Raw genomic sequence first — 17606 nt, forward strand, 5'->3', positions numbered from 1 at the left:
TGAGTGGGTGGGGGGCAGCATTAATACCATCGTTGCTGAGTGGGTGGGGGACAGCATTAATACCATCGTTGCTGAGTGGGTGGGGGACAGCATTAATACCGTCGTTGATGAGTGGGTGTTGGACAGCATTAATACCGTCGTTACTGAGTGGGTGGTGGACAGCATTAATACCATCGTTACTGAGTGGGTGGGGGACAGCATTAATACCATCATTGATGAGTGGGTGGTGGACAGCATTAATACCATCGTTGATGAGTGGGTGGTGAACAGCATTAATACCATCGTTACTGAGTGGGTGGTGGACAGCATTAATACCATCGTTGATGAGTGGGTGGTGGGCAGCATTAATAACATCGTTGCTGAGTGGGTGGGGGACAGCATTAATACCGTCGTTGATGAGTGGGTGTTGGACAGCATTAATACCGTCGTTACTGAGTGGGTGGTGGACAGCATTAATACCATCGTTACTGAGTGGGTGGGGGACAGCATTAATACCATCATTGATGAGTGGGTGGTGGACAGCATTAATACCATCGTTGATGAGTGGGTGGTGAACAGCATTAATACCATCGTTACTGAGTGGGTGGTGGACAGCATTAATACCATCGTTGATGAGTGGGTGGTGGGCAGCATTAATACCATCGTTGATGAGTGGGTGGGGGACAGCATTAATACCATTGTTACTGAGTGGGTGGGGGACAGCATTAATACCATTGTTACTGAGTGGGTGTTGAACAGCATTAATACCATCGTTGATGAGTGGGTGGGGGACAGCATTAATACCATCGTTACTCAGTGGGTGGGGGACAGCAGTAATACCATCGTTACTGAGTGGGTGGTGGACAGCATTAATACCATCGTTGATGAGTGGGTGGGGGACAGCATTAATACCATCGATACTGAGTGGGTGGTGGACAGCATTAATACCATCGATACTGAGTGGGTGGTGGACAGCAGTAATACCATCGTTGATGAGTGGGTGGTGGACAGCAGTAATACCATCGTTGATGAGTGGGTGGGGGACAGCATTAATACCATCGTTGATGAGTGGGTGGTGGAAAGCATTAATACCATCGTTACTGAGTGGGTGGGGGACAGCATTAATACCATCGTTACTGAGTGGGTGGGGGACAGCATTAATACCATCGTTGATGAGTGGGTGGGGGACAGCAGTAATACCATCGTTACTGAGTGGTTGGGGGGACAGCATTAATACCATCGTTGATGAGTGGGTGGGGGCAGCATTAATACCATCGTTACTGAGTGGGTGTGGGACAGCATTAATACCATCGTTGCTGAGTGGGTGGTGGACAGCATTAATACCATCGTTGATGAGTGGGTGGTGGACAGCATTAATACCATCGTTACTGAGTGGGTGGTGGACAGCATAATACCATCGTTACTGAGTGGGTGGGGGACAGCAGTAATACCATCGTTACTGAGTGGGTGGTGGACAGCATTAATACCATCGTTGATGAGTGGGTGGTGGACAGCATTAATACCATCGTTGATGAGTGGGTGGGGGACAGCATTAATACCATCGTTACTGAGTGGGTGGTGGACAGCATTAATACCATCGTTACTGAGTGGGTGGTGGACAGCAGTAATACCATCGTTGATGAGTGGGTGGTGGACAGCAGTAATACCATCGTTACTGAGTGGGTGGTGGACAGCAGTAATAACATCGTTGATGAGTGGGTGGTGGACAGCAGTAATACCATCGTTACTGAGTGGGTGGGGGACAGCATTAATACCGTTGTTACTGAGTGGGTGGGGGACAGCATTAATACCGTTGTTACTGAGTGGGTGGGGGACAGCATTAATACCGTCGTTGATGAGTGGGTGGGGGACAGCAGTGATACCGTCGTTACTGAGTGGGTGGGGGGACAGCATTAATACCATCGTTGATGAGTGGGTGGGGGGCAGCATTAATACCATCGTTGCTGAGTGGGTGGGGGACAGCATTAATACCATCGTTGCTGAGTGGGTGGGGGACAGCATTAATACCGTCGTTGATGAGTGGGTGTTGGACAGCATTAATACCGTCGTTACTGAGTGGGTGGTGGACAGCATTAATACCATCGTTACTGAGTGGGTGGGGGACAGCATTAATACCATCATTGATGAGTGGGTGGTGGACAGCATTAATACCATCGTTGATGAGTGGGTGGTGAACAGCATTAATACCATCGTTACTGAGTGGGTGGTGGACAGCATTAATACCATCGTTGATGAGTGGGTGGTGGGCAGCATTAATAACATCGTTGCTGAGTGGGTGGGGGACAGCATTAATACCGTCGTTGATGAGTGGGTGTTGGACAGCATTAATACCGTCGTTACTGAGTGGGTGGTGGACAGCATTAATACCATCGTTACTGAGTGGGTGGGGGACAGCATTAATACCATCATTGATGAGTGGGTGGTGGACAGCATTAATACCATCGTTGATGAGTGGGTGGTGAACAGCATTAATACCATCGTTACTGAGTGGGTGGTGGACAGCATTAATACCATCGTTGATGAGTGGGTGGTGGGCAGCATTAATACCATCGTTGATGAGTGGGTGGGGGACAGCATTAATACCATTGTTACTGAGTGGGTGGGGGACAGCATTAATACCATTGTTACTGAGTGGGTGTTGAACAGCTTTAATACCATCGTTACTGAGTGGGTGGGGGACAGCATTAATACCATCGTTGACTGAGTGGGTGGGGGACAGCAGTAATACCATCGTTACTGAGTGGGTGGGGGACAGCATTAATACCATCGTTGATGAGTGGGTGGGGGACAGCATTAATACCATCGTTGATGAGTGGGTGGGGGACAGCATTAATACCATCGTTGCTGAGTGGGTGGGGGACAGCATTAATACCATCGTTGATGAGTGGGTGGTGGACAGCATTAATACCATCGTTACTGAGTGGGTGGTGGACAGCATTAATACCATCGTTACTGAGTGGGTGGGGGACAGCATTAATACCATCGTTACTGAGTGGGTGGGGGACAGCATTAATACCATCGTTGATGAGTGGGTGGTGGACAGCATTAATACCATCGTTACTGAGTGGGTGGTGGACAGCATTAATACCATCGTTGATGAGTGGGTGGGGGGACAGCATTAATACCATCGTTGATGAGTGGGTGGGGGGACAGCATTAATACCATCGTTGATGAGTGGGTGGGGGGACAGCATTAATACCATCGTTGATGAGTGGGTGGTGGACAGCATTAATACCATCGATACTGAGTGGGTGGTGGACAGCATTAATACCATCGATACTGAGTGGGTGGTGGACAGCAGTAATACCATCGTTGATGAGTGGGTGGTGGACAGCAGTAATACCATCGTTGATGAGTGGGTGGGGGACAGCATTAATACCATCGTTGATGAGTGGGTGGTGGAAAGCATTAATACCATCGTTACTGAGTGGGTGGGGGACAGCATTAATACCATCGTTACTGAGTGGGTGGGGGACAGCATTAATACCATCGTTGATGAGTGGGTGGGGGACAGCAGTAATACCATCGTTACTGAGTGGTTGGGGGGACAGCATTAATACCATCGTTGATGAGTGGGTGGGGGCAGCATTAATACCATCGTTACTGAGTGGGTGTGGGACAGCATTAATACCATCGTTGCTGAGTGGGTGGTGGACAGCATTAATACCATCGTTGATGAGTGGGTGGTGGACAGCATTAATACCATCGTTACTGAGTGGGTGGTGGACAGCATAATACCATCGTTACTGAGTGGGTGGGGGACAGCAGTAATACCATCGTTACTGAGTGGGTGGTGGACAGCATTAATACCATCGTTGATGAGTGGGTGGTGGACAGCATTAATACCATCGTTGATGAGTGGGTGGGGGACAGCATTAATACCATCGTTACTGAGTGGGTGGTGGACAGCATTAATACCATCGTTACTGAGTGGGTGGTGGACAGCAGTAATACCATCGTTGATGAGTGGGTGGTGGACAGCAGTAATACCATCGTTACTGAGTGGGTGGTGGACAGCAGTAATAACATCGTTGATGAGTGGGTGGTGGACAGCAGTAATACCATCGTTACTGAGTGGGTGGGGGACAGCATTAATACCGTTGTTACTGAGTGGGTGGGGGACAGCATTAATACCGTTGTTACTGAGTGGGTGGGGGACAGCATTAATACCGTCGTTGATGAGTGGGTGGGGGACAGCAGTGATACCGTCGTTACTGAGTGGGTGGGGGGACAGCATTAATACCATCGTTGATGAGTGGGTGGGGGGCAGCATTAATACCATCGTTGCTGAGTGGGTGGGGGACAGCATTAATACCATCGTTGCTGAGTGGGTGGTGGACAGCATTAATACCATCGTTGATGAGTGGGTGGTGGACAGCATTAATACCATCGTTACTGAGTGGGTGGTGGACAGCATAATACCATCGTTACTGAGTGGGTGGGGGACAGCAGTAATACCATCGTTACTGAGTGGGTGGTGGACAGCATTAATACCATCGTTGATGAGTGGGTGGTGGACAGCATTAATACCATCGTTGATGAGTGGGTGGGGGACAGCATTAATACCATCGTTACTGAGTGGGTGGTGGACAGCATTAATACCATCGTTACTGAGTGGGTGGTGGACAGCAGTAATACCATCGTTGATGAGTGGGTGGTGGACAGCAGTAATACCATCGTTACTGAGTGGGTGGTGGACAGCAGTAATAACATCGTTGATGAGTGGGTGGTGGACAGCAGTAATACCATCGTTACTGAGTGGGTGGGGGACAGCATTAATACCGTTGTTACTGAGTGGGTGGGGGACAGCATTAATACCGTTGTTACTGAGTGGGTGGGGGACAGCATTAATACCGTCGTTGATGAGTGGGTGGGGGACAGCAGTGATACCGTCGTTACTGAGTGGGTGGGGGGACAGCATTAATACCATCGTTGATGAGTGGGTGGGGGGCAGCATTAATACCATCGTTGCTGAGTGGGTGGGGGACAGCATTAATACCATCGTTGCTGAGTGGGTGGGGGACAGCATTAATACCGTCGTTGATGAGTGGGTGTTGGACAGCATTAATACCGTCGTTACTGAGTGGGTGGTGGACAGCATTAATACCATCGTTACTGAGTGGGTGGGGGACAGCATTAATACCATCATTGATGAGTGGGTGGTGGACAGCATTAATACCATCGTTGATGAGTGGGTGGTGAACAGCATTAATACCATCGTTACTGAGTGGGTGGTGGACAGCATTAATACCATCGTTGATGAGTGGGTGGTGGGCAGCATTAATAACATCGTTGCTGAGTGGGTGGGGGACAGCATTAATACCGTCGTTGATGAGTGGGTGTTGGACAGCATTAATACCGTCGTTACTGAGTGGGTGGTGGACAGCATTAATACCATCGTTACTGAGTGGGTGGGGGACAGCATTAATACCATCATTGATGAGTGGGTGGTGGACAGCATTAATACCATCGTTGATGAGTGGGTGGTGAACAGCATTAATACCATCGTTACTGAGTGGGTGGTGGACAGCATTAATACCATCGTTGATGAGTGGGTGGTGGGCAGCATTAATACCATCGTTGATGAGTGGGTGGGGGACAGCATTAATACCATTGTTACTGAGTGGGTGGGGGACAGCATTAATACCATTGTTACTGAGTGGGTGTTGAACAGCATTAATACCATCGTTGATGAGTGGGTGGGGGACAGCATTAATACCATCGTTACTCAGTGGGTGGGGGACAGCAGTAATACCATCGTTACTGAGTGGGTGGTGGACAGCATTAATACCATCGTTGATGAGTGGGTGGGGGACAGCATTAATACCATCGATACTGAGTGGGTGGTGGACAGCATTAATACCATCGATACTGAGTGGGTGGTGGACAGCAGTAATACCATCGTTGATGAGTGGGTGGTGGACAGCAGTAATACCATCGTTGATGAGTGGGTGGGGGACAGCATTAATACCATCGTTGATGAGTGGGTGGTGGAAAGCATTAATACCATCGTTACTGAGTGGGTGGGGGACAGCATTAATACCATCGTTACTGAGTGGGTGGGGGACAGCATTAATACCATCGTTGATGAGTGGGTGGGGGACAGCAGTAATACCATCGTTACTGAGTGGTTGGGGGGACAGCATTAATACCATCGTTGATGAGTGGGTGGGGGCAGCATTAATACCATCGTTACTGAGTGGGTGTGGGACAGCATTAATACCATCGTTGCTGAGTGGGTGGTGGACAGCATTAATACCATCGTTGATGAGTGGGTGGTGGACAGCATTAATACCATCGTTACTGAGTGGGTGGTGGACAGCATAATACCATCGTTACTGAGTGGGTGGGGGACAGCAGTAATACCATCGTTACTGAGTGGGTGGTGGACAGCATTAATACCATCGTTGATGAGTGGGTGGTGGACAGCATTAATACCATCGTTGATGAGTGGGTGGGGGACAGCATTAATACCATCGTTACTGAGTGGGTGGTGGACAGCATTAATACCATCGTTACTGAGTGGGTGGTGGACAGCAGTAATACCATCGTTGATGAGTGGGTGGTGGACAGCAGTAATACCATCGTTACTGAGTGGGTGGTGGACAGCAGTAATAACATCGTTGATGAGTGGGTGGTGGACAGCAGTAATACCATCGTTACTGAGTGGGTGGGGGACAGCATTAATACCATTGTTACTGAGTGGGTGTTGAACAGCATTAATACCATCGTTACTGAGTGGGTGGGGGACCAGCATTAATACCATCGTTGATGAGTGGGTGGTGGGACAGCAGTAATACCATCGTTACTGAGTGGGGTGGGGGGACAGCATTAATACCATCGTTGATGAGTGGGTGGGGGGCAGCATTAATACCATCGTTGATGAGTGAGCATTAATACCATCGTTACTGAGTGGGTGGGGGACAGCATTAATACCATCGTTGATGAGTGGGTGGGGGACAGCAGTAATACCATCGTTACTGAGTGGGTGGGGGGACAGCATTAATACCATCGTTGATGAGTGGGTGGGGGGCAGCATTAATACCATCGTTGATGAGTGGGTGGGGGACAGCATTAATACCATCGTTGCTGAGTGGGTGGGGGACAGCATTAATACCATCGTTGATGAGTGGGTGGTGGACAGCATTAATACCATCGTTACTGAGTGGGTGGTGGACAGCATTAATACCATCGTTACTGAGTGGGTGGTGGACAGCATTAATACCATCGTTACTGAGTGGGTGGGGGACAGCATTAATACCATCGTTACTGAGTGGGTGGGGGACAGCATTAATACCATCGTTGATGAGTGGGTGGTGGACAGCATTAATACCATCGTTACTGAGTGGGTGGTGGACAGCATTAATACCATCGTTGATGAGTGGGTGGGGGGACAGCATTAATACCATCGTTGATGAGTGGGTGGGGGGACAGCATTAATACCATCGTTGATGAGTGGGTGGGGGGACAGCATTAATACCATCGTTGATGAGTGGGTGGTGGACAGCATTAATACCATCGTTGATGAGTGGGTGGTGGACAGCATTAATACCATCGTTACTGAGTGGGTGGTGGACAGCATTAATACCATCGTTGATGAGTGGGTGGTGGACAGCATTAATACCATCGTTGATGAGTGGGTGGGGGGACAGCATTAATACCATCGTTGCTGAATGGGTGGGGGACAGCAGTAATACCATCGTTGCTGAGTGGGTGGTGGACAGCATTAATACCATCGTTGATGAGTGGGTGGTGGACAGCATTAATACCATCGTTACTGAGTGGGTGTTGGACAGCATTAATACCATCGTTGATGAGTGGGTGGTGGACAGCATTAATACCATCGTTGATGAGTGGGTGGGGGGACAGCATTAATACCATCGTTGCTGAATGGGTGGGGGACAGCAGTAATACCATCGTTGCTGATTGGGTGGTGGACAGCATTAATACCATCGTTGATGAGTGGGTGGTGGACAGCATTAATACCATTGTTACTGAGTGGGTGGGGGGACAGCATTAATACCATCGTTGATGAGTGGGTGGGGGGACAGCATTAATACCATCGTTGATGAGTGGGTGGTGGACAGCATTAATACCATCGTTACTGAGTGGGTGGTGGACAGCATTAATACCATCGTTGATGAGTGGGTGGGGGGACAGCATTAATACCATCGTTGATGAGTGGGTGGGGGGACAGCATTAATACCATCGTTGATGAGTGGGTGGGGGACAGCATTAATACCATCGTTGCTGAGTGGGTGGGGGACAGCATTAATACCATCGTTGCTGAGTGGGTGGGGGGACAGCTGTAAGGTGGGTGATGTCTAGCTGGTTGGTAACCATGACTTCGGTATGTTGAACTGCAGTACCACCTAGCTGTTACACGGCGGACCATATCTGAATTGTGATTTTATGAAGAAAATAAATTGAATGAAAGAGAAAAATGGCAGTTTAAATGTTTGTTTTTTTTTTACTTAAAAAAAAGATTCACATCCCTAGTTCAGACCGTAGGGGTTCAGACCGTATGGGTTCAGACAGATGCACACATCTCAAGGTTTAGGCTAAGTTACTACAGTTCTGTTTTGAGCACTTTAATTCTGTTTTAAAAGCATCGGGCCAATTGAAAATACATCAATCTGTAACATTAACCCATTTACACAGCCAGAGGGAGAATCTGGAACCTTCTCCCTCTAGCTGTGGAAATGTTGGACAAAGACGTGACGTGTTTTCTCTCTGTCCTTTCAGATGACTGTGAAGGAGCAACAGGAGTGGAAGATTCCCCCCTGTATTTCAAACTGGAAGAACGCAAAGGTACTGACTCGAATTCTGCTTCCTCCCTCTGGAGACGCTGGTGAATCAATGAGACATTTATCTTTGTTTGAGGCCAAGAGCGACAACATTGCAAGTAGCCCATCTCCTGCGTTCTGTGTTTTGTCTCCCTAGGGTTACACCATCCCACTGGACAAGCGTCTGGCTGCGGACGGTAGAGGACTGCAGACCGTTCACATCAACGAGAACTTTGCCAAACTGGCCGAGGCGCTCTACATTGCTGACAGAAAGGTAAACTGTCTGTGTGTTTGGACCTTGGTGTTCGTCCTGTGCCTTAGCAACTTCTCAGAGCCTCTCTGAAATAATGTTTTGGTGGTGAATGGTCTTCTCTTTTTGTCCATTTCAAAGCCAACTACAGTTCTGTATGATATAGATTTCCGAGTGATTCTGTCCCCATTTATTTTTCTTTATTTCACCTTTATTTAACCAGGTAGGCAAGTTGAGAACAAGTTCTCATTTACAATTGCGACCTGGCCAAGATAAAGCAAGCAGTTTGACACATTCAACAACACAGAGTTACACATGGAGTAAAACAAACATAGAGTCAATAATATAGTAGAAAAATAAGTCTAAATACAAAGTGAGCAAATGAGATGAGATAAGGGAGGTAAAGGCAAAAAAGGCCATGTTGGCGAAGTAAATACAATCTAGCAAGTAAAACACTGGAATGTTAGATTTGCAGTGGAAAAAAGTGCAAAGTAGAAATAATGGGGTGCAAAGGAGCAAAATAAATAAATACAGTAGGGGAGGAGGTAGTTGTTTGGGCTAAATTATAGATGGGCTATGTGCAGTGATCTGAGAGCTGGTGCTTAAAGCTAGTGAGGGAGATAAGTGTTTCCAGTTTTAGAGATTTTTGTAGTTCGTTCCAGTCATTGGCAGCAGAGAATTGGAAGGAGATACGGCCTGGAAAATTCTAATCTGTGTTCTCTCTTTGTTGTTGAGTCTAGGCCAGAGAGGCTGTGGAGATGAGAGCCCAGGTGGAGAAGAAGATGGCCCAGAAAGAGAAGGAGAAGAAGGAGGAGAAGCTCAGAGAGCTGGCCCAGATGGCCCGAGACCGCAGGGCAGGGATCAAAGGTCACGGAGGGGACAAAGGTCAGTTCACCACCGTCTTCCTGCTTTAATTTTACCCTAACCACAGATCTAGGATCAGATCGTCTGTTTATGATTTCATGTTTTTCTGTACAAGGACTGCCAATGTAAAGAGTTGCAAAGTATCAAAGCTGTGTGCATGGTCACAAATCCCTAATAAGTACATTTGAAATAAGATATACTGACAGTGTTTAACCAAACGCAGCATTTAGAAAGACTTTCTGAGTCTTGTCCAAGTAGCTCTGTGCATGCAGAGGGAGGACTAGACTCTAGCTGTCGTTTGTGAGTGAGTCTCCTGGGAACCCCCTTGCTCCCTCTCTCCCCCTGCACTGTCCCACTCTCTCATCCCCTGTTTCTTCTCCCACTCTCCCCCTGCACTGTCCCACTCTCATCCCCTGTTTCTTCTCTCATCCCCTGTTTCTTCTCCCACTCTCCCCCTGCACTGTCCCACTCTCATCCCCTGTTTCTTCTCTCATCCCCTGTTTCTTCTCCCACTCTCCCCCTGCACTGTCCCACTCTCTCATCCCCTGTTTCTTCTCCCACTCTCCCCCTGCACTGTCCCACTCTCATCCCCTGTTTCTTCTCTCATCCCCTGTTTCTTCTCCCACTCTCCCCCTGCACTGTCCCACTCTCATCCCCTGTTTCTTCTCCCTCTCTCCCCCTGCACTGTCCCACTCTCATCCCCTGTTTCTTCTCCCTCTCTCCCCCTGCACTGTCCCACTCTCATCCCCTGTTTCTTCTCCCTCTCTCCCCCTGCACTGTCCCACTCTCATCCCCTGTTTCTTCTCCCACTCTCCCCCTGCACTGTCCCACTCTCATCCCCTGTTTCTTCTCCCTCTCTCCCCCTGCACTGTCCCACTCTCATCCCCTGTTTCTTCTCCCTCTCTCCCCCTGCACTGTCCCACTCTCATCCCCTGTTTCTTCTCCCACTCTCCCCCTGCACTGTCCCACTCTCATCCCCTGTTTCTTCTCCCACTCTCCCCCTGCACTGTCCCACTCTCATCCCCTGTTTCTTCTCCCTCTCTCCCCCTGCACTGTCCCACTCTCATCCCCTGTTTCTTCTCCCTCTCTCCCCCTGCACTGTCCCACTCTCATCCCCTGTTTCTTCTCCCACTCTCCCCCTGCACTGTCCCACTCTCATCCCCTGTTTCTTCTCCCTCTCTCCCCCTGCACTGTCCCACTCTCATCCCCTGTTTCTTCTCCCTCTCTCCCCCTGCACTGTCCCACTCTCATCCCCTGTTTCTTCTCCCACTCTCCCCCTGCACTGTCCCACTCTCATCCCCTGTTTCTTCTCCCACTCTCCCCCTGCACTGTCCCACTCTCATCCCCTGTTTCTTCTCCCTCTCTCCCCCTGCACTGTCCCACTCTCATCCCCTGTTTCTTCTCCCTCTCTCCCCCTGCACTGTCCCACTCTCATCCCCTGTTTCTTCTCCATCTCTCTCCTTTCATACCTCCATCTGCTATCACTCCCTCTCCTATACCTCCCCTGTATTTCTCTCTCCTCCCTCCGTCTCTCCCGTGGCAGGTGGAGAGGACGGTGAGGCCAGAGAGCGTGACGAGATCCGTCATGACAGGAGGAAAGAGAGACAGCACGACAGGAACATCTCCAGAGCTGCCCCTGATAAGAGGTACAATCATTTTTAACAACGCAACACACATACATGCACACACCAATACATACACACACAAGTACTCCAGTCACACACACATACACACTCGACACGCTCACTTTACACACACACCCTGTGGAATCATTCATGGTGCGTAAGAAACGTTAAATGAATGCAGCTTACCACAGCAGCACCCAGCCCTGACCCCTTGTCTGTCTGTCTGCTACGACTGCAGGGAGACTGCGAGGGAGGGGGAGAGGGGGGGGCAGGGAGCAAGAGGAAGGCAGGGAGTGAGAGAAGAGAGAGACCAACAGTGACTACTTAACCTTGCCATCGCTTCTGCTGGACGTAATTATCTGCAGATTTGTAGAGATTGGGATGATAACATTATGGGACTGGTATGTGCCCTGGTGCTCTAGTGTGGTTTGGAGCAGAAACTAATTCCACACAAAGCTACAGAGGTTAGGTGCACTAGGTTTAGTAGTACTCCTAAATGAATGTCTCCTGTCGTCTCTCCTTCCTCAACTGTCTGTCTGGTGTATTTCCATCGTCAGGTCGAAGCTGCAGAGAGACCAGGACAGAGATGTCAGTGAGCTCATCGCTCTGGGCCAGCCCAACCCTAGAGCCTCCAGTGAGGCTCAGTACGACCAGAGACTGTTTAACCAGAGCAAGGTGAGATGGAGCGCGCACACACACACACACACACACACACACACACACACACACACTAGTGATGCGCAGCTTGACCAATAACCTGCCGTCCCCACGGTTATATCCACAGGCGGGTGGGGTTAGGGTCATGAAATATTGTGTGGCTGAAGGAGGGTAGAATAAAGACAAAACAATACCGTAACACATTCATTTATGCATAATTCTTGTGCAATTTATATCTATAGGCTACATTGAGTTTTTTTCTTTCATTATTTTAGTCTGTATGGCGTTAGTGTGTAATCCTAGGCTTTAGGGCCTAACTGTACGTGTGCCAAATACACACCAATTGCCAAATGCTTTTGGGAACGGGCAGAAAAAGCTTTCGTCGAACCACGGGGGGAAGAACATGATTAGAGTTTTATTCAATAAGAGGAAGGCTGTGAAATGGAGAGTTGAAAAATAAAGAGAAGGGAGGGCCAGAAAAGTAATGTGGTCAAACGGGTGATGGCAGTGCTGGCTAGGTTATGTGATTTGTGAGGCGCTATACAAATTCGACAGTCACCAGATGGGGACTTCAAATAGGCCTACAGCACATAAAGAGAACTGTAGCCTACTGTTCAGATGGGTTGAATGGAAACTGAAATCTGGACACTGACTGTAGCTCTGTAACCTCTCACATAGCCTCAGTATGAACTCCTGCTGAATTAAGCATTTCTTGCAGTAAAATGATACATCAAATGTAGGCTACATTTTGACTGGGGAACAGGATGGAGAAATATGATTGACTTCTTTCAGCATCTTGAGAGAATGTGAATGTGCAGTTAGGGACCGTCTGTAAAAGTTGATCTTCATCAGCATCATAAAAGCTGATAGTATTTAAAGCAAATAAAATATGCATCCAAGCCGAACTGAAATTATCAGAAACAAGATGGGTTGTTTTCACTGGTTTTTATTTCCTTACAACCAGTCAAACTGATTTAATTTGGACATTTTGCACAGAAAATCTTACACATTGTTTTGGGTCCCCCCAGGGTATGGACAGTGGTTTTGCAGGCGGGGAGGATGAGATGTACAACGTGTACGACCAGCCGTTCAGGAGAGGCAGCGACATGGCCCAGAACATCTACCGGCCCACCAAGAGCTCTGACAAGGACATGTATGGGGACGACCTGGACACACTCATGCAGAGCAGCAAGTACGCAAGGACATCTGTTATGTTACCCTTCTGTGTTTATGATATACTGTTAGATATACACACATGTACAAGGACATCTGTTATGTTACCCTTCTGTGTTTATGATATACTGTTAGATATATATACACACATATATATGTGTATATGTACAAGGACATGTCTGGAAATGACTGGGACATCTAGCTGGGCGATATGGACAAAAATCCATATCGTGGTAAATTACCTGAATTGATGCGGTAACGATTAAATAGAACGATAAGTTTAACATTTAGATTTTATTAGGATCCACATTAGCCGATACCAGTGGTGACAGCTAGTCTTACTGGAGTCCAACACCGTAAAAGATAATATAGACTAAATACAATTTCCATACATTTAAAAACATGAACACGTAGTGTGTTTGTGCATCTATCAGCTCCACATACATGTCAGTACATACGCACAACCAGTAGGTCACGTGTCGGTACGTACGCACAACCAGTAGGTCACGTGTCGGTACGTGCGCACAACCAGTAGGTCACGTGTCGGTACGTGCGCACAACCAGTAGGTCACGTGTCGGTACGTACGCACAACCAGTAGGTCACGTGTCGGTATGCGCGCACAACCAGTAGGTCACGTGTCGGTACGCGCGCACAACCAGTAGGTCACGTGTCGGTACGCGCGCACAACCAGTAGGTCACGTGACGGTACGCACGCACAACCAGTAGGTCACGTGTCGGTACGTACGCACAACCAGTAGGTCACGTGTCGGTACGTACGCACAACCAGTAGGTCACGTGTCGGTACGTACGCACAACCAGTAGGTCACGTGTCGGTACGTACGCACAACCAGTAGGTCACGTGTCGGTACGTACGCACAACCAGTAGGTCACGTGTCGGTACGTACGCACAACCAGTAGGTCACGTGTCGGTACGTACGCACAACCAGTAGGTCACGTGTCGGTACGTACGCACAACCAGTAGGTCACGTGTCGGTACGTACGCACAACCAGTAGGTCACGTGTCGGTACGTACGCACAACCAGTAGGTCACGTGTCGGTACGTACGCACAACCAGTAGGTCACGTGTCGGTACGTACGCACAACCAGTAGGTCACGTGGGGGAGAGGAATTGTGCCGTGAGGTGTTGCTTTATTTGTTTTTTTGAAACCAGGTTTGCTCTGTGTATTACTGTTTCCTTGAATTTGTTCTGGACCTGGGGACTGTGAAAAGACCCCAGGTGGCATGTCTGGTGGGGTGTGTGTCAGTGCTGTTGACTAATGCAAACCATTTGGCATTTTCAACACATTGTTTCTTATAAAAAGAAGTGATGCAGTCAGTCTCTCCTCAACTCTTAGCCAAGAGAGACTGGCTGCATAGTATTTCTATCAGCCCTCTGGTTACAATGAAGAACAAAGCATGCTGGGGGAGGAGAGGTGTTCCTAATGTTTGATATACTGTATGGAGACAAACTGGACACGCTCATACAGAGTAACAGGCTGCTGCTTCCTCTCTGGGAGAGACGTATGGAGAGATACACAGTCCACTGCTGATAAATAAACACACTGCCGGAACACTCCAGTCTGTAGGTACTATAGGGATCTTTCACTCAGTGGACTGTGCACTTCTTACCAGGGGTTGACCGTATAGTGTGTATACCAGAGCAGAATGTCTGTACTTCATCTGCAGCATCCCTCCCCTGATGTCCACAGCGTCTCCTCAGACAGTCTTCCTTAGTTTCACTGGCTGCTTTATGTGATTGGTTTCTTTACTGGGCTACAGGTAACAGGTCACTGTAACAGGGACTGGTGGTGGAATGTGAAACTAGCTATAGGTTGATAAGCCGTATGGAACAGTCTATCAGTGGTAAATTCAACCTGCCCTTATTATGTTTGAAGTATGGAGACATTAGACCTTGAAAGTTAAATGGAAAACACTTCAAAGGATGAATTGTTTAATGCATTTATTTACTCAGCACTGCACTTCATATGGGTCATACCAAGTCTGTCCTCTGTACCTACCAGAATTCAACACCCAACCATGTTTGAAGAAAGTGTTCACTCAAAAACAATCTATTTCCAAATGATTCAACTTCCCTTATCTCTGTCCCCTCCCCTCTACACCCCAGGGTTGTAGGGAACTAAATGAATTTAAAATCCTTCTTGACGGGTGCACATTATTTGCCCAGCACTAATGCAACTGATTCCTCCTCCCCTTCCAGGTTTGTTCCGGACCGTGAGTTCTCTGGTACGGACCACGGTCCTCGTCGTGACGGCCCAGTCCAGTTTGAGGAGGATCCGTTCGGTCTGGACAAGTTCTTGGAGGAGGCGAAGCAACATGGCGGCTCCAAGAGACCCTCCACCAGTAGAGGCTCCAAGGACTACGACCACGACAAGAAACGCAGGAAGGAGTGAGGACGGAGCAAGAGACCCAGTCTGGTGGGATGGGAGGGTAGCGTTCAGTAGGCACAAAAATGGCTGCGAATGTTTTGAAACAAGTTTCCACCTGAGACGACAAGTCTGATAGTGGGGGATGGAAGGGTAGCGTTCATTTGGCACAAAATCTCCTAAAACATTTTGAAAAGTAGGAGTTGCCATTTTAACTAAAACACGCTAATTTTCCTTTTTTTTTTTTTTTTTTTTACTTTGATATAGTGTTCTGCTTTTGTGCCCACTGAATGCGACCCAGAGTTTTATTTTGGGGGGGGAGGGAGAGTTGGGTCAGAGCCTTGGCTGGGACAGTACAGATGTCAGTTTGTCTCGTCTGTTGTATGGCTGAAACCCCAAGGAACTAGCAGGGATTGTTCTTCACATCTATGTTGATGATTACCTTTTTTCTATTTTCTTTACACCATCCCTTAATCTTTACATGGAACAGAGTCTCGCCTGTGAAGTGTTTTAAAGTAAAGCCCCCTAGTTGTATTAAGCAATGTTGACTCGTTTTGATAAATGATCTTTGATCTAGCAGCATTCCTGTGATTTGAGTTTGAATTCCGATCTTAGGTGATCTATTGTATCTTGGTGATAACTACACAAACTCTGTTATGGCTGGGATAGTGTAACCCTACTCTGTTACCACTGAATACACTTCAAATAGTGGATTGAACGTGTCTCGTATTTTTAGGTTTGTGCTAATAAACATAAAACCAGTGTGATTCTACAGTGATATCCAATGTTATTTGTCACATGCTTTGTAAACCACATGTTTAAGCTAACAGTGAAATGCTTACTTACAGACCCTTCTCAACAATGTAGAGAAAAATATCTCAATATTAATAACACAATGAATAAATACACAGGGTACCAGTACTGAGTCAATGTGCAGGGGTACGAGGTAATGGAGGTAGATACAGTGCCTTGCAAAAGTATTCATCCCCCTTGGCGTTTTTACTATTTTGTCATTACAACCTGTAATTTAAATGGATTTTTATTTGGCTTTAATGTAATGGACATTAACAAAATAGTCCAAATTTATGAAGTGAAATGGAAAAAATTACTTGTTTAAAAGAAATGGAGAAGTGGTGTGTGCATATGTGTTCACCCTCTTTACTATGAAGCCCCTAAATAAGATCTGGTGCAACCAACTACCTTCAGAAGTCACATAATTAGTTAGATTGCACACAGGTGGACTTTAAGTGTCACATGATCTGTCACATGATCTCAGTATACACCTGTTTTGAAAGGCCCCAGAGTCCACAACACCACAAAGCAAGGGGCACCACAAAGACCAAGGAGCTCTCCAAAAAGGTCAGGGACGAAGTTCTGAAATACATACAGTTGAAGTCGGAAGTTTACATACACCTTAGCCAAATACATTTAAACTCAGTTTTTCACAATTCCTGACATTTAATCCTAGTAAAAATTCCCTGTCTTAGGTCAGTTACAATCACCACTTTGTTTTAAGTATGTGAAATGTCAGAATAGTAGTAGAGAATTATTTCAGCTTTTATTTCTTTCATCACATTTCCATTGGGTCAGAAGTTTACATGCACTCAATTAGTATTTTGTAACATTGCCTTTAAATTGGTTAACTTCTGGCAAATGTTTCGGGTAGCCTTCCACAAGCTTCCCACAATAAGTTGGGTGAATTTTGTCCCATTCCTCCTGACAGAGCTGGTGTGAGTCAGGTTTATAGGCCTCCTTGCTCGCACACACTTTTTCAGTTCTACCCACAAATGTTCTATAGGATTGAGGTCAAGGCTTTGTGATGGCCACTACAATACCTTGACTTTGTTGTCCTTAAGCCATTTATAC

At 47.5% G+C, this 17606-nt stretch overlaps 1 protein-coding gene across 1 annotated transcript in view; it reads left to right on the plus strand.

The window, feature by feature from the left end:
- The window catches only part of LOC106608236 (SNW domain-containing protein 1), a 29241-nt gene extending 12729 nt beyond the window's left edge, over nucleotides 1-16512 (plus strand). The window contains exons 7-13 of the mRNA XM_014206073.3: nucleotides 8746-8811; nucleotides 8944-9060; nucleotides 9777-9921; nucleotides 11444-11546; nucleotides 12083-12200; nucleotides 13211-13374; nucleotides 15575-16512. Of these exons, the coding sequence (XP_014061548.1) occupies nucleotides 8746-8811; nucleotides 8944-9060; nucleotides 9777-9921; nucleotides 11444-11546; nucleotides 12083-12200; nucleotides 13211-13374; nucleotides 15575-15767 (906 nt within the window). The 3' untranslated portion in view covers nucleotides 15768-16512. The remainder of the gene's footprint in view (nucleotides 1-8745; nucleotides 8812-8943; nucleotides 9061-9776; nucleotides 9922-11443; nucleotides 11547-12082; nucleotides 12201-13210; nucleotides 13375-15574) is intronic.
- The last annotated feature ends 1094 nt before the right edge of the window (nucleotides 16513-17606 follow it).

The sequence above is a fragment of the Salmo salar genome, chromosome 06, assembly GCF_965601325.2.
Source record: "Salmo salar chromosome 06, fSalSal1, whole genome shotgun sequence".
In the NCBI taxonomy this organism is placed as follows: Eukaryota; Metazoa; Chordata; class Actinopteri; order Salmoniformes; family Salmonidae; genus Salmo; species Salmo salar.